The sequence below is a fragment of the Rhinatrema bivittatum genome, chromosome 8, assembly GCF_901001135.1.
Source record: "Rhinatrema bivittatum chromosome 8, aRhiBiv1.1, whole genome shotgun sequence".
Taxonomy (NCBI): domain Eukaryota; kingdom Metazoa; phylum Chordata; class Amphibia; order Gymnophiona; family Rhinatrematidae; genus Rhinatrema; species Rhinatrema bivittatum.
In genome coordinates, this window is record NC_042622.1 from 87742435 (window position 1) to 87768268 (window position 25834).

Below are 25834 nucleotides of genomic sequence, written 5' to 3' on the forward strand. Positions count from 1 at the left end.
CCCTTTAATTCTGTGGAGGGGGCGTGGCCTCGTGCTTAAGAATGGCGGCGGCCATTTTGGATTTCCCCCGCGGAAGGGAGACACTGCTGGGGGGAAGCAGGACGGCTTCCCCTGCAACAGGCAGCGCCGGAGGCCGCGCAGGCGCAACGGCCCGAGTCGGAGCCCTCCCCCGTGGCTCCCACAGCGAAGGAACGCCGCGAATCAGGTAGGGGACCGCGGTCGTGGGGCGCCACGGCCGCGGAACACAACAGTACCCCCCTCTTTAGGGCGTCTCCCCGGAGGCCTGGGTTTAGCTGGATGGTCCTTGTGGAACTGCTCCAGCAAATTCCGGTCCAGGATGTTAGCCAGTGGTTCCCAGGAGTTCTCCTCAGGGCCGAAGCCTTCCCACGCTATCAGGTATTCCCATTTCTTCCTGTGTTTCCTCACATCTAGGATCTCTCGGACTTGATAAGTGAGGTTAACTTCAGAGGCAACAGGTTGCGGAGTCGGAGGCGTGCTGGAAGGCCATGATAATACCAGAGGCTTCAGTAGGGAGACGTGGAAGTGTTGTGAATCTTGAGAGACGGGGGGGAGACGAAGTTGATATGAGACTGCTCCCACCTGCCTGATGATGGGAAACGGTCCAATGAATCTCGGGGCCAGTCGCAATGATAGCAGCTTCAAGCGGATGAACTGTGTGCTCAACCAAACCTTCTGGCCCAGCTTCTGTGTCGGTCAGCATAACTCTTAGCTGCCTGGCTGGCCCTGACCAGGGCGCGTTGCGTGGATATCCACAGCCGATGCAGCTCATCGGCAGAGAGTTGAACTGTCAGAGATGCAACCGTGATGGGGACAGGCAGTGGCGGGAGTGGCTGTTTCCCATACACTATCTGAAATGGGGAGGCCCCCGTAGCTGCGGAGATATGAGAATTCAGCGCAAATTCGGCCCAGGGTAACAGGCTAGCCCAGTCATCTTGTTTTTCATTAACATATAGACGAAGGAATTGCTTCAAGGTCTGGTTGGTTCTCTCTGCGAGACCGTTGATTTGTGGATGGTAGCCGGATGTATAATCTAGGGTGATGTCGAACTTCTGGCAGAGAACCCTCCAGAATTTGGCTGTAAATTGAGGCCCTCGATCAGACAGGATGCCTTTAGGTAGGCCATGAAGCCTGAAGATGTGTTGGACGAACAGCTGGGCCAGCTGGGGTGCCGATGCAATCCTGGCAAAGGCACGAAGTGCACCATCTTGCTAAAATGATCGACCACCACCCAAATTACCGTGTTGCCATTGGATAGTGGCAGGTCCACCACGAAGTCCGTCGCCACGTAGCTCCATGGTTCAGAAGGCGCGGGTAATGGTTGAAGTAAGCCTGGGGTGGACCCGAAGATTCTCTTGTGGCGGGCACAGGTCTGGCAGGACTCCACATAGGCCCGGACATCCTTATTTACCTTTGGCCACCAGTAATATCGGCGCAGAGTCTGCAATGTGCGGGATTGCCCAGGGTGCCCGGAACAGCGGGAATCGTGAGCCCATGCCAGCACTTGTTTCCATAAGCGTGGCGGAACCAGAGTTTTCCCAGGCGGAATGATGGTGGTAGCCGACAGGAGGATGCGGGATGGCTCAATAATGTACTGAGGTTCCTCAGAACCTTCTGTTGAATCAAATACTCGAGATAGGGCGTCAGCCTTGATGTTCTTCCCAGCCGGTCTGTACCGGAGAATGAAATTAAAACAGGTGAAGAACAGGGCCCACTGGGCTTGTCGTGGGTTGAGCCGTTGCGCCCGGTGCAAGTATTCTAAGTTCTTATGGTCCGTGAAGACCGTAAACTGGTGTTGTGCCCCTTCCAGCCATGGGCGCCATTCTTCCAAGACCACCTTAATGGCCAAGAGCTCCTTGTCGCCGATGGCATAATTCCGCTCGGCAGGCAAGAACTGGCGGGAGAGGAAGGCACACGGATGTAGCTTCTGGCCCTCGGAGGCCTGGCTCAGGACGGCCCTTACTCCCTCTGAAGATGCGTCCACCTCTATAAAGAAGGGTCGTTGTGGATCCGGGTGCCGAAGGCTCATGGTTGCTGCGTGAATGCCTCCTTGAGACGACAAAAGGCGGCCTCTGCTGCCGGAGGCCATTTTTTGGGGTCCGCGCCTTTCCAGATCAGAGCTGTCATCGGGGCAACAATGGACGCGTAATGAGGGATGAAAGAGCGGTAATATTTGGTGAAGCCTAGAAATCTTTGGAGTGCCTTGAGCCCGGACAGCTGTGGCCATTCCCGAATGGCACTTAGCTTTTGTGGATCCATGCGGAATCCTTGACTGGAGACTATATATCCCAGGAAGGGAAGAGACTCCTGCTCAAACTGGCACTTTTCGAGCTTTGCATACAGCTTATGTTCTCTGAGGCATTGTAAAACTTGAACGACGTGCCGCCGGTGAGTGGCTAAGGTATCAGAAAAAATCAGGATATCGTCCAAATATACTACCACGCATTGGTACAGGAGGTCGCGGAGTATCTCGTTCATAGTATTCTGAAATACTGCAGGGGCATTACAGAGTCCGAACGGCATCACCAAGTACTCATAGTGGCCGTCACGGGTATTGAAGGCCGTCTTTCATTCGTCGCCTTCCTTAATACGAATGAGGTTGTAGGCCCCTCGGAGGTCCAGTTTGGAGAAGATCCTCGCACCTTGTAGCCGGTCAAATAGTTCAGAGATGAGAGGCAGGGGATAACGGTCCTTGATCGTTATGGCATTCAGGCCCCTGTAGTCAATGCAGGGGCGGAGCGTCCCATCCTTCTTCCCGACGAAGAAGAATCCAGCCCCTGCGGAGGACTTTAACTTCCGAATGAAGCCCCTCTCCAGGTTCTCTCTAATATATTAATTCATAGCCTGCGTCTCTGCAGGAGAGAGGGCATAGGTGCGTCCTCGAGGAGGCTCAGTGCCAGGGAGGAGATTGATGGCGCAATCAAACGGTCGATGAGGTGGAAGTACTTCCGCCTTCTGCTTAGAAAACACATCTGCGTACGAGGCATATGGAGCTGGCAGGCCTGGGAGGCTGATGGAGGCGATCGGGCAGGGCCCTGGAGCCACAAATTGGAGGCAATTGCCGTGGCAATTCGGCCCCCAACGAGCCAGCTGCAAGGTCTTCCAATCGAACTGGGGCTCGTGCTCCAGGAGCCACGGGAGTCCTAGGACAATGGGATGGATTGAGTACACCAGGACATAAAATGACATCTGTTCCTGATGCAAGACCCCGGCCCTCAGCTGGACAGGAATAATGGTGTGCATCACCCGTTCCGGAAGACGCTTCCCTTGGATTGAGGAGATGACCAAGGGACGAGACAGCGGAACTTGAGAAATCTTTAAATATTCTACCAGGCCTTTCATGATAAAATTCCCGCCGGCGCCGGAGTCCACCAAGGCCAGCATGTGGAACTCTCCATCCGCTGCGGTTAATGCCACTGGCAGTGTTAGTGCAGGAGTGGTACGGCCCAGGAAGAGATCTCCTTCAGGTCCTAGGCCCCAGAGTTTCCTGCACGCGTTGGGCAAGCAGCAATCCGATGGCCCGCTGCACTGCAGTAAAAACAGAGCCCCTCCCTCATTTGCCGTTGACGCTCCTGTGGAGAGATTCTCCCGCAACCCAACTCCATGGGTTCCTCGGCGGGGGCTCGGAGGATGGTTGAAGCGCTCCTAGGGGAGGGCGAGGACCTTCTCGCTGTCTTTACCTCTGGAAGGCGAAACCGCATGTGCCGGTCCACGCGGTTGGCTAATTCTATCATGCCATTGAGGTCATCCGGCAGTTCCTTCGTGGCTCATTCGTTTTGTAGGCGTGAGGATAGCCGTTCCAAGAAGATCCAATGGAGGCAACTTCTCTCCAATTTAACTCTGCAGCTAGAGTGCGGAATTCAGTTGCGTATTTGGCCACTGTCCGAGTTCCCTGTCGCAACCGGAGCAATTCCGAAACAGCAGTGGGTTTACGGATCGGCTCATCAAAAACCTGTCGGAAAGCGGATAGGAACTGGCTCAAGTTTTCGAAGACAGGGTCTCTTCTTTCCCACAGATGAGAGGCCCAGATCAGAGGCTTTCCGTCGAGCAGCAACATGATGTAACTGGTTTTGGCCAGGTCGCTGGGAAACTGTGCGGGCAGCAAGGAAAAACGGACCTGGCACTGGCTGAGGAATCCTCGACACAACTTCGCATTTCCGGCGTATCGAGAGGGAGCCGGGAGTTGAGTGGGAATTCCTTGCCCCAGGTCGCCCCCATAGGCCTGGATGGCATGCGGCTGAGTAGGGCGGCCTCCTTGAGTCCCAGGCGGAGACGGCAGGGTAGGGTTCATGGGCCCTAATGCCTCGAGGCGTTGGGTCAGGCCCTGCACTGCTGACACCAAGGCATCGAGGGTCTGTTGCTGATCCTTTAGGCACTGGGCCATTCCTGGAATGGCCTGGTGGGCAGATGCCTCTGCAGGGTCCATGGACTTGGCAATCTGTTAAGCTCGAGTTGTGGACCCTTGGGCCGACGGGAGGATGAAATTCCTTAGGAGGGCAGTCCGAAGGTTCTCCCGTCGGGTGGCGAGGCTGAGCAGAAGATATGACCAGCGGGCCTATGGCACTGGAGACTGTGGCAATGGTGGAAGCAGAGAAAGAGTCGAGAAGAAGAGCTGTGTCTTCACCCCTGGAAGTCTGCGGTTCCCCCAGGAGGAGCCCATAGGAACCCAGACCGCTGGGACATAGCCGGACCTTTGAGAGGTCAGGAGACTGTGCAAGGGCTGACTGGAGCTTCGCCCTGGAAGCCCGCGGTCCCCCCGGGAGGAGCCCGTAGGCACCCGGGCTGCTGGGACTTAGGTAGGCCCTTGGAGATGGTAGTCTTGAAGGAGTCCTAGGTCGAGTGCCAGAGGGTCGTCGCTCACCAGTCCGAAGTCATACACCAGAGAATCACAGCTTGCCAATCCGAAGTCAGGAACCAGAGAATCACCGTAAGCCAATCCGAAGTCAGGAACCAGGAACACCAAGCCGGAACAGGATCAGACGCTCAAGGAACTCACTGAAACAAGCAGACTGAACAACGCTGGAGGACGTTGCCAAGTCACTGGATGAGCAGAGGAAGCTGCCTTTTATACTTCCCCTGCCCTGGCTGATAGAGAACAGGTGAGGCCATTTAAAGGGATCGGGTCCCTTTAATTCTGTGGAGGGGGCGTGGCCTCGTGCTTAAGAATGGCGGTGGCCATTTTGGATTTCCCCCGCGGAGGGGAGATGCCGCTGGGGGAAGCAGGACGGCTTCCCCTGCAACGGGCTGCGCCGGAGGCCGCACAGGCATGACGGCCCAAGTCGGAGCCCTCCCCCGGGGCTCCCGCGGCGAAGGAACGGCGCGAATCAGGTAGGGGGCCGCGGTCGTGGGGCGCCACGGCCGCGGAACACAACAGTTATTGTCTGCACTGTGTTGTATGTATTTTGACCCATCCTGGGCATTATTATAAGGACAGGATAAATAATTAATTAAATAATTAAAAATAAATAAACAAACGTGTGAGGCATTTATCCCTAGGGATGCTGCTTGTGAAGTATATTCTTAATATATATATATATATATATGAAATGAAATGAAATGAAAGTATAGAACTGTATCAGAATATATTAGCCTGCAAGATTATAGTATTAAAACAAATGCTGTTCACTTGAAGATCAATGATTTGAATAGCAGTCCTGAAAGGGTGTTAACAAACTTCTTTGTCCTCCTTTTTTCTGTGGCAAATACACACTACTACCTTCACCTTTCAGCCCTTGGCATTGGGAAATCTATTCCCTCCTTCATGACCAATATTGTTCACTACAAACCCAAACAGCAGTTTATATACATCATACAAATTAGCCCTTTGTACTAAGATACAAAATGGAAAAAAAAATGTTTAGTATGTAAGCCCCCTGATCTCTGCAGGATACGCAGAAGTGCTCAGAACTCTGTCAGAAGATGTTATTTTTGGAATGGATTGTATAAACAGGATTTAAGATACCAGATTGTGTTCCTTGCTGGGTGAAAAAGCAAATAATTTAGAGCTGGTACCCAGAGAAGAGTGCCAGGTAAGAGATGCAATTGCTTTTAATTAAAGCAAAGAAGTGGGAAATCAGGCAGGAAGATGACATCTTAATAAGGTTTGAAGAAGCCATGTATTGATAGGGACAACTGACAACCTCTTCCTTCTTAGGACCAAGAGGATTTTCTGACAGACCAAACCTGATGGGAGACTGGGTTGGGGAGGGACCATGATACAGGTTTGGGGGCATACACTAAGATTCATTTGTGTAATACACTTCTTCATGAGTCAGTTGGCAGCAAACCTTTATTTGAATTGGACAATTATATTTTTTTGTTTTGGCATCATGGAACTGCCATGCTGAATCTTTTACAAAGGTGCAAGGAATTGCTTCTGCTCATTCTAGGATCACTAGTTTATGGAGCTCAGCGTTTCTGACATTTAGATAAACATTCAGACCAGAATACAAAGAAAGGAAATGTCTTTGTGTAGTGATGTACTTCAGGTCCGAGAATGGTGTCAGACATTCTCCAGCTTTGTCTATTTGTGGAATGAGCATGAAGCATTTGTGACCTCACAGAAGTCACATTATTGGTGTCAGAATATGTTGCCTAAGAAACGCCTATGATATTATCAATCAATATAGTATAAATCCTAAAATATCTCCGAGACAGTGCCAACCACCCTCTAAAATGGAAAATATAATAATTTTTTATTTATATTCTGCCTTTCGTGACACTATAAAGCAGATTATATCCAGGTACTGTAGATATTTCCCTATCCCTACAGAGCTTGTATTCTTCAGTTTGTATTTGCGGCAATGGAGGGTGAAATCACTCGACCAAGGTCATCAGGAATATCAGCGGGATTTAAATCCAGGCTTTCTAGGTTTGCAACCTGTTGCTTTAACCACTAGATTACATCTACACAGTGACTACAAATAGAAGTGTGGCTGCTGTAATCTGAAATTCATTCGAAGGGAGACTATGCTGGATTTGGTACTAGAAAATGTTTTTATTTATTTATATTATTTTGTATACCAATATTCTGTACTCAATCATACTGGTTCACAAATATCAAAAATAAATAGAATACAAAAATTCATAATAAAATTCATATACAATATACAAAAAATATAAAATTAGGATAAACCATGCCATAAAATTTACAGTTAGACTGGAAATATTAAATCAGATAACAATAAGAATAGAAATAAAAGTGCAAAATAAAATAACATTGATAAAACATAATGAAAATAAAATAAAAATAGTAGTAGTCTCTCCATATGTTCATAACACAGTCTTAGATAAAAATCTAAAATATAACACACTTATTTAATCTCTTCTCCAAAAGCCTTTGTAAAGAGCCAGGTCTTAAGATCTTTTTTAAAAGAATCAATTTGAAGTCTCAATTCACTAGGAAGAGAGGTCCCTAAGCCTGGGCCCGCTATAGATCATGCATATAAATCATGCATATAAATTATTATAAGGACACTTACAAGTTATCATGAGGACGGCTCCTTGCCTCCCTCATATACTCCCGTGTATTTTATACTCTTATCTTCATTCCCCTTCTTACTTCCTACTCCAAGTTAACACATCCTTGTTATAATGTAACTTTATACTCCTTCAAACTGTCTCTTGTTATTGGTTGGTTATAGTTACTGCTTGTTCGATGTAAACCGAGTTGATTTGATTTGTATCAAGAAAGACGGTATATAAAAGCCTTTAATAATAATTAATAATATAGATACTACTCGATCTCTAAATTTACTCAAATGGGCGGATTTTACCATTGGAATTGTTAACAAACTCTTATCGTAAATTTCTCTGAGGTATGTGGAGTTAGTGTCAATGACCACATGGTAAGTGAAAGTTTAGGATCTAATCTACAGTGGAACCTAGATTCTCATGGATAGCATAAGTATATCAGAAAGAAGTGGTTCCTCTCAGTGTTGTGTGCTTGAAGTTTCATAGAAAAACAACAGATATATGCTGCATACAATAGAAACATACCCAAGGATTAATACTAGTTTTTTCATTTGGAAGTAGCTGTGGGATAGATAAGAAGGTTTCCTCAAATGCATTACATGATCTGTTCCATTCAGTGATTATTCACTGTAACACCAAACTCTCATTCTTTGTTTTTCTGCCCAGCAGTTTCCTCCTGCTCCCATGGGCTTCCAGTTCAGTTGCAACCGGGGCTGGGATCCAGTGCCAAGAGCATTCATTTGCAACTACCCAAGCATTTTGTCCTAGTTTATATCCTTATCCAACTCAGCTCACTCATCACAATGACAATCCTCAGCTAGGAGCCACACACCAGAGCTCCTTCTAGAACCCTACAATCATTCACTAGGTGTTGTCATTGCACAATGATCATGATTCCCTCCCTCCACTTCTGACCTGTGAATGCTGCTTCTACAGCATCCCCAAACCTGGTTGATCAGGGAGCGGAAGAACCTGACCCAAGAATCATATCCAGATCCTCAAAATGAGTGTGCACAGTATGACCCTTGAGCCACCGACATAGCCTCAAATGCCTTAATTCTAACAAGACATTCATTCTGGGTAATGGAGCTTTTGATTCCTGGAAATATATTGACTGGAAAAGAGATAATAGAAGATAGTAACAAAACATAGTAAATAAAGACAGAAAATGACCATCTGGTCCATCCAGTTTTCCCACTTATTATCACTACACTGCCAAGAATATATCCCAGCTACCAGCCACAGAGTGTGACCACCTGCAAGATACCTCTTCTCACGGGCAGTCTTTTTGTCTTCCTCATTTGTATGACACCATCTTGGTTAGATGCTAATGTTGTTAACTGAGCTGCTTTAGCAAAGCTTCTTGCTTTGTTTCAAAGTTTTTACAACAACATAAGAGACTATTGGACATGAGGCCACAGAGGAGGAGTGTCCCCTATGAAGGTCATGAACTCAGTGCCAAGGCAAGCAAGTAAAAGGCTGCAGAAAGCAGACAGCCACTGCCACTCCTTAAAAGACCAATAAGGTTTCAAGACCATAAAAATCCCTCAAGTGACTTCACCATGGAGATCCTGGTCAGAAGATAAAGAAGTGATCTGGGGTCAGTTAATCCCACAGATACCACAAAGCCCTTTGACACACAGGGTGGACAAAGGGAGTTAATTTGAAAACTAAATAAAAAAAAAAAAAAAGCAATGATGGCTTTCTCTTTGTATTTTTGGGTTTGGGGCTGAGATGCCCAAGCTGTGAACACCAGTGGCAGATTTTTGCCTGTTCTAACCACTCCAGCATACATTGATTCTGAGCAGTGGGGATTATCGACCATTCCTGGGCATTACTGAGAGGGAGGGAGAATGGCAGGCTTTCTCTTTTTAAGTTAGTCCCTGAATTTGTAAAGGGTGCACACAGCTTATATATGAAACACCCAATGTGTGCTAAGGGAAACATAAGGGCCTTTAATACACACAAAGTTATCATCAAAGGATATTGTCCTTTGCTGACCTCGCTCATACAGGAAGATTTACTCTGAAATGGAACTGGCAGATCTAGGAGAACTATGCCTGTTTTTCCTTTCAAATGTGTACTTATTTAGAGGGGTACACACTCCATTTTACTAAAGAGGCACTCACTAGTGCACACCCAAGATTTTCATTTTGGTTGTTTTTTTCATTTTTTGGATGGGGAGGGCTTTGATTTGCTTACCAAACCAAAAAAAAAAAATCAGTAACTCACACGCACACTTAAAAAAACAAAAACAAAGCAAATATGAAACGTGCCTATCAACCCTCTCCTTCCCTGAGAAAAGCCTCAGGGTCCGGCTGGGCCCAGCTGGGGCCTCCTCCACCAGCAAAATCAGTTGGGGCCCAGGTCTACATAGCTGGGCTTAGCTGGGCCCTCCATTCCCCTCCTACTGCCTTCAAAAATCACCAAGGTCGGGGACTTCCCCAGCCCCCCTTCTGTGGGGATCTGGTGGCAGTGGCATTGGCACTGGGAAGGGCAGGAGTAATGCCCACTCGCTCCAGCCCTTTCTTCTTTCCTTTAAAATTGGCGTTGCTGACCCTCCTGAGAGATGCTGAAGCAACATTATTTTGGCACATCTCTCAGGTGTGGTCAGTGCCATGTTGTATGGCCGTATGTTTGTACAGCCATACAACATGGTGCTGGCTGCACCAGAGAGAGGCACTGAAATGACATCACTTTGACGCTGCTCAGGAGGGCCATTTTTAAAGAAAAGAAGAAAGAGTGGGAGCTAATGGGCATCACTCCTGCCCTTTCGAACACTGATGCCACTGATGGAACCCATGGAAGGGAAAAGTGGGGGCTGTGGAGTTCCTTGGCCCTAGCTGTTTTGAAGACTGCGGGGTCGGAGTGGCCTCAGCTAAGCCTCAGTTGGGCCCAGCCAAGCCCTGAGGCTTGTTTTGGGGTGGGAGGGAAGCAAGAGGCCATTTTTTCCTCTTCTTTTTCTTCCCCCAAAACCAAAAATGAATGTACATCCCTAATACTCATGTTCATTTACTGTTTATTAGGTACAGTCTATTCTGTAGTCCTATAGTAGGAGGTGCTGCAGGGCAGTACTGAGGTGCAATGTCAGAACTGTGTGTGTTTGTTTGTTTGGGGGGGGGGGGGGGAGCAAGAGAGTCACAGTACTGGACTAGCAGAGCATGCTGCAGCCAGGGCAGGACTAAGTGGGGAGGGGGATTCTTAGTACTGGAATCGCAGGGAAAGCTGCAGGGCAGACGTGCACTAGCAGAGCTATAATGTTTTCTCTGTATGCACCAAGTCCCTTTTCAACAAACACTGCACTTAGAAGATTGTAAGCTCTCTGGGAATAGGGAAATACCTACAGTATCTGAATGTAATCCACTTTGAAGCACTGAAAAAAGTGTGAAAAGCGGAATATAAATCTAAATTAAAAAAAGAAAGTTCATATTCAAAAGGGTTTGTCTGGCTAAATTGGAGCTTATCCAGACAAACCCTGGAATTTTAGATTCATGCTGATCGCAATATGCCCAAGTTATCTGGCTAAGTGATTAGCCAGATGGGATAGCATGGGGACATTCTGGGGAGGACCAGATGACTTTCTTGGATAACTTCAATATTTAGAGTTATCCAGGTAACTCTGTTCATGCCTCAGACAAATTCTAAAGTTATCTGAGTATGTGTACCCAGATAAGTTTAAACCTATCCAGCTATATTCCAAGTATTGCTGGGTAATTTACAAAAAAAAAAAAAAACAACCTCAAGGCTAGCTGTGCTGATCCCCTCCCCAACCCCCAACCTCCCAAATTATTGGCTTGAGGCTCCCCCTTTCAGCATATTTAAATTGAAAGCCTGGCTGTGGGTTCCCTCCTCCCCCGACTGCCACCCTCCCAACCCCCTGCAATCTCCACCCCAAACCCCCCCACGTCCAGCCAGAGAGATTGACATTAGGGATGTGAATCGTTTTTTGACAATTTAAAATATCGTCCGATATATTTTAAATCATCAAAAATCGTTAGAGGCGCGATACAATAGGAATTCCCCCAATTTATCGTCAAAAATCGTAAATCGGGGGAGGGGGAGGGCGGGAAAACCGGCACACTAAAACAACCCTAAAACCCACCCCGACCCTTTAAAATAAATCCCCCACCCTCCCGAACCCCCCCAAAATGTTTTAAATTACCTGGGGTCCTGTGGGGAGGTCCCGGTGTGATCTTCCACTCTCGGGCCACGGCTGCGTTAATAGAAATGGCGCCGGCGCTACCTTTGCCCTGTCATATGACAGGGCAAAGGTAGCGCCGGTGCCATTTTGGTTCCTGTCCCCCGACGTCACGAGCTCAGGAGATCGCTCCCGGACCCCCGCTGGACCCCCAGGGACTTTTGGCCAGCTTGGGGGTGGCCTCCTGACCCCCACAAGACTTGCCAAAAGTCCAGCGGGGGTCCGGGAGCGACCTCCTGCACTCGTGCCGTATTGCAAAATGGCGCCGGCCGTATTGCCGTATTGCAAAATGGCGCCGTATGGCTGGCACCATTTTGCAATACGGCAATACGGCCCGAGTGCAGGAGGTCGCTCCCGGACCCCCACTGGACTTTTGGCAAGTCTTGTGGGGGTCAGGAGGCCCCCCCAAGCTGGCCAAAAGTCCCTGGGGGTCCAGCGGGGGTCCGGGAGCGATCTCCTGCGCTCGTGACGTCGGGGGACAGGAACCAAAATGGCGCCGGCGCTACCTTTGCCCTGTCATATGACAGGGCAAAGGTAGCGCCGGCGCCATTTCTATTAACGCAGCTGTGGCCCGAGAGTGGAAGATCACACCGGGACCCCCCCACTGGACCCCAGGTAATTTAAAACATTTTGGGGGGGTTCGGGAGGGTGGGGGATTTATTTTAAAGGGTCGGGGTGGGTTTTAGGGTTGTTTTAGTGTGCCGGTTTTCCCGCCCTCCCCCGATTTACGATTAACGATTTAAAAAAAAAAAAAAAACCAAAACCGCGACGATCAGATTCCCTCCCCCCCCCCCCAGCCAAAATCGATCGTTAAGACGATCGATCGCACGATTCACATCTCTAATTGACATTATTGCTGTCAGAGCAACACGGTCACCTCCCAAGTTGCTCTGACCGCAAGGCTGGTAACATACACTACCAATACTGGCAAGCAAGACTTGACATCACCAGTCCACAGGAAAATGATGAAAAAGCTATAAACAAAGTAATTTTTAAATTATATTGTGTCTTTTTATATTCCCAAATAAATGTGCCCTCAAATTTTTACTTCTCGAGTCTAAAGTACTTTACAGCTGGGAAGAATCTCAAGGGAAAAGTGGAGTCTTTAACAGAAGATAAATGTAATTAGTGGCTTTCCTTTCTCCAAAGGAGTATGGTAATATTTACAAACAAAATAGGGAGAGACATAGAACACCACTTATGCAATGGAACTAAAATGCCATAAACAAAAGAAATCCAATTGAAAGAAGATATATCCAGGATGGACTGTCATACATTTCTGGTGACTCAACCAACAGTCTCCTGGTTTAGGGAAACACCAGACCCCCCTAGGAGACACTCCTTAACTAGAAAACTGGGAACAGTCTCAGCCTGTCACTCCATCGTCATCTTGGGGTTGAAGACCATTTAATACATACCTGTGTTTGATGTTAGGGAAAAAAGTATATTTGCTGGGGAAATGTAAAAGTTGTCAAAAATAGTCTGATTCTTTTTTAATCCCGAAATGTATTTTAATGAGAACTATTTTGTTCTCATTAAAATACTTACGTCTCATCACGCTTACAAGTTATCATGAGGACGGCTCCTTGCCTCCCTCCTATTCTCTCTTGTATATTGTACTCTATCTTCGTTCTCCCTTTCTTATTTCCTACTCCCAGTTAAGGCATCCTTGTTATAATGTAACTTTATACTCCTTCAATTTGTCTCTTGTTGATTGGTTGGTTATAGTTTCTGCTTAGTTCGATGTAAACCGAGTTGATTTGATTTGTATCAAGAAAGTCGGTATAAAAAAGCCTTTAATAATAATAATAATAATAATAATAATTTTGTGTTTTCTTTTATTTCAGTCACTAAATATCAATAAAATACTAATCTTAAAGCAAATATAAAAAATATCCTCAAAAGCAGTGAGAATGCTCATTCTCTCTCACCTCTGGCAGGTTGTCATCCAGTGCAGGAAGCAGAAATGTGTTGGGATATATTCATCTCTTCCTGAATTCCTGGGATTAGAAAGTTTACTGAGACTAGATGTAAAATTCTGTATAATCCAAATTGTCCTTATCACTGAACACTACAGTTTTCTCCTAATGCTTTTTCATGCAGGCAGAACTTGGGAAGACTCTAAAGAAATGTTACACGCTGCCTGGACCTGACTTTGTCTACGGGCGCAAGAACTACGCAAGGGATGGAGGCGTGCCAGAAGGTATGACAACACAAGCAAAAATTTGAGATGACACTTTGAGTGCCTTAGCAGAGAATGGGGTAATGTTAGAAAAGAGTGGTGACCAGGTGAGGTGGGGACACACTCAGTCTTGTGGAGCTGGAACTCCATCAAAATAGCACTGTAAGACAGTATCACCTTTCACTGCACATTTCATAGAAATTCTTGAAACAGATGCAGGGCAAACAGCACAAACATACATTGACAACAGCAACTACAGCTGGCTACTTTACACCTAAAGAAGAAGATGCAAAGTTTAATGGAAAGCCATAAGACTACAAGGAATGGATAGCTTGGCAGATCTCCACTGAAGTCTAGATCATTTCATCTCGCTTGGATTATACCAGAGGTTCCCAAATCCAGTCCTCAAGGCTGCAAACTAGTCTGGTTTTCAGGATTTCCACAATGAATATGCCTGAGATATATTTGCTTACACTGGCTCTAGTACTTGAAAATATGTCTCAGGCATATTCATTATGGGAAACCGCCCCGAACCTTGGAAGATGCAGTATTTAAGTACTTTTAAATAAATAAAAATAAATAAACCTGAAAACCAGATTGGTTTATTGCACTTGAGAATCGGATTTCGGGACCTCTGAATTACACTGATCGCTGGAATAACTAGCTCTTTCTCGTCGATAGCAGGGCTGAATTAGCCATGCTGTCATGGGAACTGTCCATCAGGCCCGGGAGGCAGAGCTTCCTAAGTGATGTCAGAGCTTTGCTCTGAGGCTGCGCATGGTTTCCCGCGCTGATAACGACTCTCCTCAGTCTGTTTTTCCGCGCGTGGGATCGCACGCGGAGCATCAGACCTCCTCAACTCAATTTTTTCTTCAGGGAAGTGAAGTTAAGAAAAGCGAAGGAAATGAAAGATCACGGTAGGAAGGATGCTCCCCGACCCTCAGGGTTCAAACCCTGCCTCTGCAGGAAGGGAATGTCCATCATGGATGGACATGGCTGCTGTTACAGATGTCTGGGCCCAGACCACCCGCTAGAGTCGTGCCCCCATTGCGGTCAGATGTCCCCGAAGGCGCAACGCCAGAGATGGGAAAAAATGGAGCACCTTAACCTGCCAAGAACCGGCTCCTATGCCCTGCCGTCGGAAGCCCACTCTTCCCAGGGGCCCGCCACGACCACGCCATCCCCACAGCGTTGGGCAGCCTCCATGGAGCCTCCTACTTCTAAGGACCGAACGATGGTTAAAACACAGGCCTCCAGAAGTCAGGATACCTCCCATGATAAAGGCCAAAGCCGGGCAGAGTCGCATGCATCGGGGCGGAAGAGAGAACCTGCCAGCGGAGCAACCCATGCGTCTAATCCACCGATGCATGATGCGCTGACGCAGCGCCGTGTGGATACGACGCAGGAGACCCAGAGCGCGCTGCTGGAAGGTCCAACGCACAAATCGAGGCCTCAGGCTTTGACCTCGACGCAGGTGCGTTGGCCAACGCACACTCTTCCGAGGCAGGAAGAAGCGCCGTCGCAGCGTGAAAAAGTGACACCGACGCACCGAAGCAAGCTGACACAAATCATGGCGCCGTCGGAGCGCATGACGACGCCAGCGGTTCTGAGACTCGCAAAAAGGAAGAAAGCGGCTGGAACTCTGACGCACCTTCCGGAACCTAGTTAGAAAAGGGAAAAATCCCATCTGTTACCACCGTCTGCTGCCCACACAATTCCAAAGGCCTCCAGACGTGCATCACTATCACTAGAACATTCTTCACCGGCCTCTTCGTCCAAATCAGAGAGGGAAGAAGGCCAAATCCTCCTTTCTTCATCTCCAGTTTCCTCTGCTTCCTCGGTTCCTATATTCTCAGACTTATCCTCGGCTTCTAAACGCCACTCCTGAGGTGACGTCCTACAGGAACCACTGGTAAAGACACGCAAGGGACCAGAAATACTATGCACACGTACCCACGAGACCAAGCCGCCAGATTCTGATATTTTACTGGCAGCAATTCTGGCGGGACACCCGCAGGCACCATCTCGGCCACCCATGCCACCAAAGATGAAGGATGCTTTCGTTAATGTCTCACTAGCAGTATCTGGGTTTTTTGAGGTCATGCAATCATCCTGTCAGCTAGCGTACTCCTCACCCAGTAATGAACCGGAGTCTCCGCAACAATCGGTGCATTCGTCTCCACAGCACATATGGTCTCCATCTCCACATGCACCTTCTCTGATCCCAACGCCGTCACAACAACCTCAGGAACGGCCACTTAGCCCAGTGTCGCTGGATCTCCAACCAACGTCACCGGAGAGTTCAACCGGGTATCCCTCGGACCCAGGAGAAGAACCAGCAGAACCATACTCTCCGCTGGAAGACCTAACCTATCCAAAATGTTTGGAAAAGATGGGTTCTGTCCTCAACCTAAACATTCAGAAGGTACCGGACCCGAGATCTGAAACGTTAGGTCTCTTGAAAATCTTTGACCTTCCAGCAGAGCCTACCTCTCTGCCTCCCCATGCTATACTGGACTCAGTTCTGGAGTGCTCTGGGACACCCCCTTCACACTTCCAGCGGTCTCCAGGAAGACCGATCTCAAATATAAGATGCAAAAATCGCCCTACTGCACGACGCCACAACTGCCTCATGTGTCCCTGGTCGTTGAATCGGCAATCGCGAGGGCAAGGAAATCAAGATTACATTCAGCGACCCCTCTGGGCAGAGACCTTTGGTCATTGGATGAATTTGCGAAGCGCAATTCCAGGCTTCTATGCTAGCCGCCCGCATTAATCACCATCAATTTTACGTTATTCAATAGCTCTACGAATGTGTGCAACGGATGAAAGACAACTCGGACCTCGCCCACCTGTCCGGGGACGCTCACCACATTCAGGACTTGGAGGAAGGCATACGCCATCTGTTGCGCACTGTCTATGAAGGATTTGAGACCTCCTCTCGTGCGTCGGCAGCCGCTATTGCAGCATGGCGTGTGGCCTGGCTAAGGGCTAGCTCCATTAGAGAAGACGTCCACGACAAGTTGGCCAACTTACCTTGCAAGGGTGACAACCTGTTCAGGACACGTTTTCAAGAAACAGTGGCTCAACTAAAGGAGCAGTCAGTGGCCGTACAATCCCTGGCCACCCCTCAAACTTACTCTACTTCACGCCGATATTCTTCACTACCCCGCAGACAAATCTTCCAGCGCCGACCTTATCGACCATATGCGTCTCACCGTTCCCCATCCTATCAGCAGACTCTCCATCCGCAGAAGCAACAGAACCAAAACCGCAGAGGACGACCGCGGGGCCAGCGCCCACAGGCTCAACAACCTTCTGCCCCCGCCAAGCCTAATCCGTCTTTTTGAACATCGCCCTGCCACCACCGCAGCCGGTGCTAGCCGGAGGAATCAAGGCACACATCCAAGAATGGGAGAAGATCACAACCGACCAATGGGTAATGAACATTGTTCGTCATGGTTACAAAATTCATTTCCAATCCCCTCCACCGCTCCTTCACTCAGCGCCACAGGGATCCAGACCCCCACCAAACCCAATTGGAACAGGAGGTAACGGCTTTATTATGACAACAAGCAATTCGTCACATTCCTCCAACCGATCATCTTGCGGGATTCCACTCCCCCTACTTCCTAATTCCAAAGAAATCGGGGGATCTTCGTCCAATCTTAGACCTCAGAGAACTGAACAAATTCATAGTCAAGAAAAAGTTCAAAATGATCTCTCTCAAATCTCTACTACCCTTGATCCAGCCTCAAGCTTGGATGTGCTCCATAGACCTCAAGGATGCGTACACTCACATTCCTATGCATCCTTCCTCCTGGCGATACCTGTCTTTCCAAGTGCATGGCCAACACTTCCAATACAAAGACCTTCCCTTCGGCCTATCAACAATGCCCAGGGTGTTCACCAAGTGTATGGCAGTGGTGGTGGCATTCCTCCGTCAACGGGGGATCATGATTTTTCCTTACCTCGACGACTGGCTGATTGTGGCCGTCAGTCCAGACGTTCTTCAACAACATCTCCGGGATACAATCCATTGCCTAGGCAAGTTGAGTTTGATCATCAACTAATAGAAATCCAATTTACGTCCTACACAAACAATACAGTTCATAGGGGCTCATCTGGATACCATCAGATGCAGGGTTTTTCTGCCGGCAGACAGGAGATACAACATGCAGCTCCTCTTTCGCCGATTGAAATCGACCATGTCGCTGATGGCGCATCAAATCTTGCAAGTGTTGGGATATATGGCAGCCTCAATCCATGCAGTCTCCAACACAAGGCTCCGCATGAGACACAAACAATGGGGTCTCAAGCATCAGTGGAAACAACATTCTCAGCCACTACAATGGAGAGTGTCCTTGACAAAGACCATGATAGCAGACTTAGATTGGTGTTACGCAAACCGACACTCACCAAGGGAGCTCCTTTCACTCTTCTACACACAATGCCTTCCTTAACAGAGATGCCTCCCGCAAAGGATGGGGAGCTCACCTCAATCACCTCCAGATGCAAGGCCTCTGGACTCAGCGGGAGCAGTCCCTACACATCAATCTCCTGGAATTGAGAGCAATCTGCTACGCCCTGTGAACTTTTGTATCTCACCTTCAAGGTCACAGAGTCATGGTTTACATGGACAACCAAGTAGCCATGTTTTATATCAACAAACAGGGAGGCTCCGGCTCCTGGAGTCTGTGTTGCGAAGCCCTCACCATTCTGCAGAAGGCAACCCGCCACTCCATTCAATTGCAAGCCACTTACCTGCCGGGAATTGCCAATACTCAAGCGGACAGACTAAGTCGGATATTCCATCCCCATGAATGGTCCCTTGACAACGACATTTATTTATTTATTTATTTTTAGTTTTTATAAACCGACGTTCCTGTATAATATACATATCACACAGGTGTACAAGGAAATAAAACTGTCGCCTCGGGGGCGGCTTACATTTTAACAAATAACATTGTAAATAACATTGTAAACAATTAACAGAGAAACATAAAGGAGCATGACGGAGCTTAAAGGAGCATAAATGAACTTAGGGGAGATTAGAGGAGTTTACAGTAAAAACAATCGTGGCTAATTAAGATTCAATAATGAGCTCTTCAGGAACTTATGGACGACAGGGGGGGTAAAAAATGGTCAGAGGCTAAACTGATAAAGTAGATCTTCCTGCTCTTAGTTCTCCGGGAATGCTTGTGTGAAGAACCAAGTCTTTAGTTTCTTTTTGAATGTATTGTGGCAGGGTTCAAGGCGAAGGTCTGGAGGGAGTGAATTCCAGAGTGTGGGGCCCGCTGTGGATAGTGCGCGTTTCCTCAGGGAGGTTTTTGCTGGCTGGGTGATTAGCAGGTTCTTGTATGCGCTTCTGGTTGGTTTCTTGGAGGTGTGTAGCTGGAGTTGATAAGTTAAGTTGAGAGGAGCGATGTTGTGTAGGGCTTTGTGTATCATCATAATGGTTTTAAAGTGAATCCTGTATTTAATCGGTAGCCAATGAAGCTGCTGAAGGATGGGGTGATATGTTCCCTTTTTTTGGTGTTTGTGAGAATTCTGGCCGTGGCGTTCATTACCATCTGGAGTGGTTTGGTGGTGCAGGTGGGAAGGCCCAGAAGGAGAGAATTGCAGTAGTCCAGTTTTGGGAGTATGATGGCCTGTAGAACCAGGCGGAAGTCTCTGTAGTTTAGTAGTGGTTTTAGTTTCTTTAGTGTTTGCAATTTAAAGAAGCATTCTTTCGTGGTGTTATTTACGAACTTGTTGAGGCTGAATCTGTTGTCCAGCAGTACACCCAGGTCTCTTACTTGTGGCGAGGTAGAAGTGACAGGACATTGGCTAGCCGTTGGAGAGATGGGTGGAAGGTGATTTTCAGGAGCTATAAGGAGGATTTCAGTTTTGTTAGTGTTTAGGACCAGGTTGGAGCTAGCGAGTAGGTTGTTGATTGCTGCGAGGCATTTATTCCAATATGACATAGTTTTGTGTAGAGATTCAGCTATAGGGATGAGGATTTGTATGTCATCCACATATAGGAAATGTATTAGCTTGAGGTTGGTAAGAAGGTGACAGAGTGGGAGAAGATAGATATTGAAAAGAGTGGGTGAAAGGGAGACCATCTTCCAATGGTGGGGATACCCATCCATAGACCTTTTCGCCACAGAGTCCAACAGGAAGGTGACTCGCTTCTGCTCTGTATGGACGACCCCACACAGAGTCACCCAGGATTTATTTATTTATTTATTTATTTAAATTTCTTATATACCGGCATTCGCGATGGGAGTCGCATCATGCCGGTTTACAAATAACAAGGTGTGACAACAGAATAAATACTTAATAACTTAAAAACATTAACATGTGATAGAAGAATAAGGTAGCAGTTACAATAAAACAGGGATAAAATGCAACTTGGAATGAAGAGAAGGCAAAAGAGAGATTAACACTGAGATAACAAAAGAATGACCAAGGTAAATAAAACCAAGGTAAATAAACCTGCCTCATTAAAAAAGAGAGAACATTATTGAGTTGTCAAAGGTTGTTGATTACCCTGACGGGAGTTCTTAGTTGCTTAAGTTGAGAGTGGGTTCAGTTGGTGTCTGGAAAGGCTTTCAAGAATAGCCAGGTTTTAAGTCTTTTTCTGAAAGTGGGGAGGCAAGGTTCCTGTCTCAGTTCTGGTGGTATAGAATTCCACAAGGTAGGTCCTGCTGTAGAGAAAGCCCTGTCTCTGAGAGTCCTATGGTTAAAGGTTTTTGCAGGAGGCACCTGTAATGAGTCTCTGTAGGACTCTCTGATAGGTCTGATGGAGGTATGTTTTTAAATGGGATTTGGAGGTTAAGCGGAGAGAGTTGATGGAATGCTTTGTAGATGGTAGTAATGGATTTATATAAGATTCTATAGTGCACTGGCAGCCAATGTAAGTCTTTGAGAATCGGAGATATGTGGTCTCTTCTTCTTGTGTTTGTCAAAATTCTGGCCGCCGTGTTCTGAACCATCTGAAGAGGTTTAGTATGAGAAGACGGGAGACCTAATAGAATAGAATTGCAATAATCTAACTTAGAGAAGATTATTGATTGCAAAACTGTTCTGTAATCGTGGAAATGGAAAAGTGGTTTGATTCTTTTTAAGACGTGTAATTTATAAAAGCAGTCCTTCGTGGTTTGATTAATAAAAGATTTTAGATTTAGCCGATTGTCGATAATGGCTCCTAGGTCTCTTACATGTGAAGTTTGAAAGCCGGTTGGAGGATTTGAGGTGAGGTTACTGTTTTCAGGGGAAATTATGAGGACTTCGGTTTTAGCGGAATTTAAGATTAGATTTAGGCTGGAGAGGAGGTTGTCAATATTTTGAAGACAGTTTTCCCAGATTTTGATAGTTTTTGTAAGGGATTCTTTGATAGGGATGACAATCTGGATGTCATCTGCGTATAGAAAGTATTTGAGGTTAAGATTAGTTAATAGTTGACATAGGGGTAGGAGGTAAATGTTAAAGAGCGTGGGGGAGAGAGAGGAGCCCTGAGGAACACCTAGCGAAGAAGGGTAAAACTGTGATTCTTTGTTATGTATTTTGACTTTATATCCTCTGTTTCCCAAGAATGATTTGAACCAGGCAAGAGCAGAGCCTGTAATTCCGATGTTCGCTAGTTGATTTAGGAGAAGGGAGTGATTCACGGTGTCAAAGGCCGCCGATAGGTCGAGGAGTATCAGCAAGTAGGGGTGACCTTTATCGAGGCCCATGATGAGGTAATCTGTCAGAGATATGAGAAGTGATTCTGTACTTAAAGATTTTCGGAAGCCGTATTGAGTGGGGAATAATATGTTGTTGTCTTCGAGGTATTCTGATAATCTGGTGTTGACTAATTTTTCTGTAACCTTGGCTATAAAAGGAAGGTTGGATATTGGGCGGAAGTTGGATGGATCTTTAGGATTAAGGTTCGGTTTTTTTAATAGGGGTTTGATAGAAGCAACTTTCAGGTCGTCTGGATAAATTCCTTGGGCTAAGGAACAATTGATAATGTCAGTTAGGGTTTTGGAGATGGTATCTGGAATTAGCAGCAGTAGTTTGGGAGGGATCTGGTCAAATGGGTGGGATGATGGTTTCATTCTCTTCAATACTAACTTGGTCTCTGATATTGCAATGGGTTCGAAGGCTTGTATAGCCATGTCATTGCAGTGATGGCGGAATGTGCTGGGTGGGGCTAGGGTATTCGTTTTTAGTTGAGATTGCAGGTTGGAAATTTTGTTACTGAAGAAGATGGCCAGCTCCTCAGCTTTTTCGTGCGCTTGGTTGAGTGGGATGTCCGGAGAATTGGGTTGAGTTAAGTTCGAGACGTAAATAAAGAGGGCTTTTGAATCGAAGATGAGGTGATGTATCTTGTGAGCGTAGTAGTCCCTTTTTGTTTTTAGTGTGGCGCTCTTGTAGATGTGAAGAGCAAGTTTGTAAGCTGAGAGGGAGGTCGGTGATGGTGCTTTACGCCATTTATTTTCTTTTTGTCTCAGTGAAAGCTTGAGTTTTTGTAGTTGGTCATTAAACCAGGGTTGTCTTCTGGCGGCATTATGTTTAGGTTTTTTTGTTGCCAGTGGGCAGAGTTTATTAGCTGCCGATTCTGTGATGTTGGACCATGAGTGGAGAGCCGTGTTGGGAGTGGAGATGTCTATGTGGGGGAGTTCTTGGACAAGGTGTTCTAGGAGTTCTAGGACAAGGATGCCTTTCTCATTCCATGGACGGAACCCCTGATGTACGCATTCCCTCCAATTCCCCTCATCACAAAGACGCTACAAAAGTGTATGCGAGACGAGGCGCAATTAATCCTAGTGGCGCCGGCGTGGCCCCGCCAACCCCACCTGAATCTCTGGAAGCGAGTCCAGGACCTTGCAGAGGGTCTGCCTCAACAGCAACAGGAGGTGCTCTCGACTATTGTCTTGCTGGGTTTAGAGGCTGGCAAACAGGTGCACTCCACCTACAATGTCTTTGAAATGGCGGTCTGCATGTTCATGGTGGACATCAGCGCCCATAGGATGGCCTTGCTCAGAGCTTCTGACCTCTGCCCAGAGATACAGGAGAAGTTAGCTGACCTCCCCTGCACAGGTGACAACCTCTTTGGGGTTAAGGCCCGGGATGTGGTAGCGTAGTTGAAGGACCACCATGATACCCTTCAACAGCTTTCTGCTAGTGCTTCTGATGCCACTTCCTTGGCCAGAAAACCTTCCAGGCCAGGACCCTCAAAGCCCTTCTATAGGCAGAGAAAGTATTATCCTCCGGCCTCCCGGGCTCGTATGCCATGCACTAGCTCCAGGGACCTACCTCGCCAGCAACGAGCACTCAGGCCCCAGCAAGTCCCAGCTATGGGCTTTTGACGGAGGTGATGGAGCATGAGTCAGTCGAGCACACCCCTGATGCTGGATCCCCCAGTGGGAGGCAGGCACATTGGCTTCACCATTCACTAGGAGGAGGTCACTTCGGACCGATGGGTCCCTTCCATAATCTGTCAGGGGTACTGTCTCAACTTCAGACAACTCCCAGGGACTTCTCCCCCATGTCCATCATGGGGTTTGTCCACCCAGCAAGTCATACTTCAAACGGAACTCTCCGCCTTCCTTGCAGCAGGCGCGGTAGAGCCAGTTCCTCGCCCATAGCAGGGCTGAGGGTTCTATTTGAGGTATTTTCTAATCCCGAAAAGGAATGGCAGTTTACGCCCCATCCTCGACCTCAGGGTACTGAACAAGTTTGTCTCAAGAGAAAAGTTCAAGATGGTCTCTCCGGGTACACTGATTCCCCTCTGCTCCCTTGATCTCAAGGAAGCTTACATGCATATAGCCATTTTCCCCAGCCACAGAAAAACATCCACTTCGTGGTGGGGAAGACTCATTATCAGTGCAATGTGCTGCATTTTGGGTTGGCCTCAGCCCCTCATTTTTTCACCAAATGCCTAGCAGTGGTGGCTGTGTACCTCAGGCATCGTGCAGTACAGGTCTTCCCATACCTAGACAACTGGTTAATCAAGAGCGATTCCCATGCAAGGGCACTGAGTGCATTGGTGCTGACAGTGAGGACTCTACAAGACTTATGGTTTGTGATCAACTACCCAAACTCTCACCTCTGCCCGTCTCTTCAGCTGGATTTTACAGGTGCCAGACTGGACACGAGGCAGGCAAAAACGTTTTTGTCCCACGACCGGGCTTTCACCCTCACCTCTGCTCCATTTGCTGGGCCACATGGTGGCTTCTGTCCATGTTACCCATCTCGCCCGTTTGTGCATGTGAAGGGCTTAATGGACCTTGCAGTCACAATGGCAGTAAGAGTCTCAGGACCTCAAGACTTACATTGCAGTCATGGAACCTCTTTGGGCATCTCTGTCCTGGAGGGAAATCTCCAGTTTGGAGCTTGGGATTCCCTTCCTCAATGCTCCACCTCAAGCGATCCTCACCACAGATGCCTCTCCTCAGGGCTGGGGAGCCCATGTGTTATGCCCATCAGTCGCAGACGGCTGCGACCACTAATACTCACCTATTTCTTTTCTGCATTGACTCCATTGGGGAAAGTGGTGGCCTCCGCCAGCTATCGCCGACCTGCCTGGTGTTCCCGGGCCGGAGTGGACGCTGCCAACCGCCATCTTGCCTTTGGGATCACATAGGCGCGCGCGCACTCAGGTCAGTCTTAAGCACATCTTGGCGGGAACCTCGGGAGAACCCCCTTCTGATGACATCTCCACTCCTGGATACTTAAATCGACTGAATCTGAGCACTGAAGACTTATCAATGAGTTCCCTCATTGCTTATTCCGCATCGCTCTCTACGGACTTCCGTTCCAGCTCCCTCCTAGGCGTGAGACTCTCTGGGTACCTGCTCCTTGGGGGCCCTTCCATGCTCTGGCTATCCGTTCCTCGGAGGGCCTTCTGCCTTGGACTACTTCCTACCCCCATATCCTGGGGCTACTTCTGGAATGCACCTTGCTTTGAGTACCTTGACTCTTCGGACTACTACTACTCTCCGGTGTACCCTGCACTGTGGGCCACTACTGTGTTCTCCTCCATAGGAACCCTCCTATTTGTACCTTGTATTGTGGACCTTTACTGTACCATCTTCAGTGGGAACCCTCACCGGCGTACCCCACGTTGCAGGCCATTACCATGCCTTCTCTAAGTGAGGAACCCCGTCGGTGTACCCTGCGCTGCAGGCCACTTCCAAGCCATCTCTACAAGGAGACCTCATCGGTGTACCCTGCTCTGCAGACCATTACCGGATTGCTACTACTGAGGTATTCCCTCTGAGTTTACCCCATCACACAGACTCTGTGTCTTCTCCTGCACTGCCCTTCTTTTCGGGTAGTGCCTCTCTATCTCTCTAATAAAGACTCTATTCCACAGCTGTGTCTGACGTCTGACGAATCTCGCCCCCCGACGGTGAGACTCACAGGGCTCCTCCCTGTGGGTGGTTCTATTGCTCACCTCAGCCCAGGGCCCACATACCTACAAATCCTAACACCATGTGGACAGCTTCCACAGGCAGGGTCTCTGGACCGCTCACAAAGTCTGCTGTCAAATAAACTTTCTGGAGCTTCAGGTGATCCATTATGCCCTGTGGGCATTCAGAGACTGATTGTCGCACAAAGACGTCCTGATCCGGACAGACAACCAGATGGCAATGTGATAAATCAACAAACAGGAAGGCATGGGTTCGTTCCTCCTCCGTCATGAGGCGGTGCAGTTATCGATCTGGGCCCTGTCGCAGGGGATGTTGTTGTGGGCAACGTACCTGCCCGGGACTCTAAACGTTGCTGAATTGATATTTCCAGCCACACGAATGGTCCCTCGATCTGTAAATAGCAGCCAAACTGTTTCTTTGGCGGGGTACACCAGATGTGGACCTCTTCACCTCTCTACACAATCACAAGGTGAGCAGATTTTGCTCCCTGTCGTCAGGGGGCGGACATCTGGCCTGTGATGCCTTCTCCCTCCACTGGGGGAGGGGTCTGCTATA

At 47.9% G+C, this 25834-nt stretch overlaps 1 protein-coding gene across 4 annotated transcripts in view; it reads left to right on the forward strand.

Moving 5' to 3' along the window:
- CFAP77 (cilia and flagella associated protein 77) overlaps positions 1 to 25834 on the forward strand; it is a 574339-nt gene that overhangs the window by 296478 nt on the left and 252027 nt on the right. For all 4 annotated transcript variants that reach the window (XM_029613689.1, XM_029613690.1, XM_029613691.1 and 1 more), the window contains one exon: positions 13793 to 13892. In XM_029613689.1, coding sequence (XP_029469549.1) covers positions 13793 to 13892 — 100 coding nt within the window. The remainder of the gene's footprint in view (positions 1 to 13792; positions 13893 to 25834) is intronic.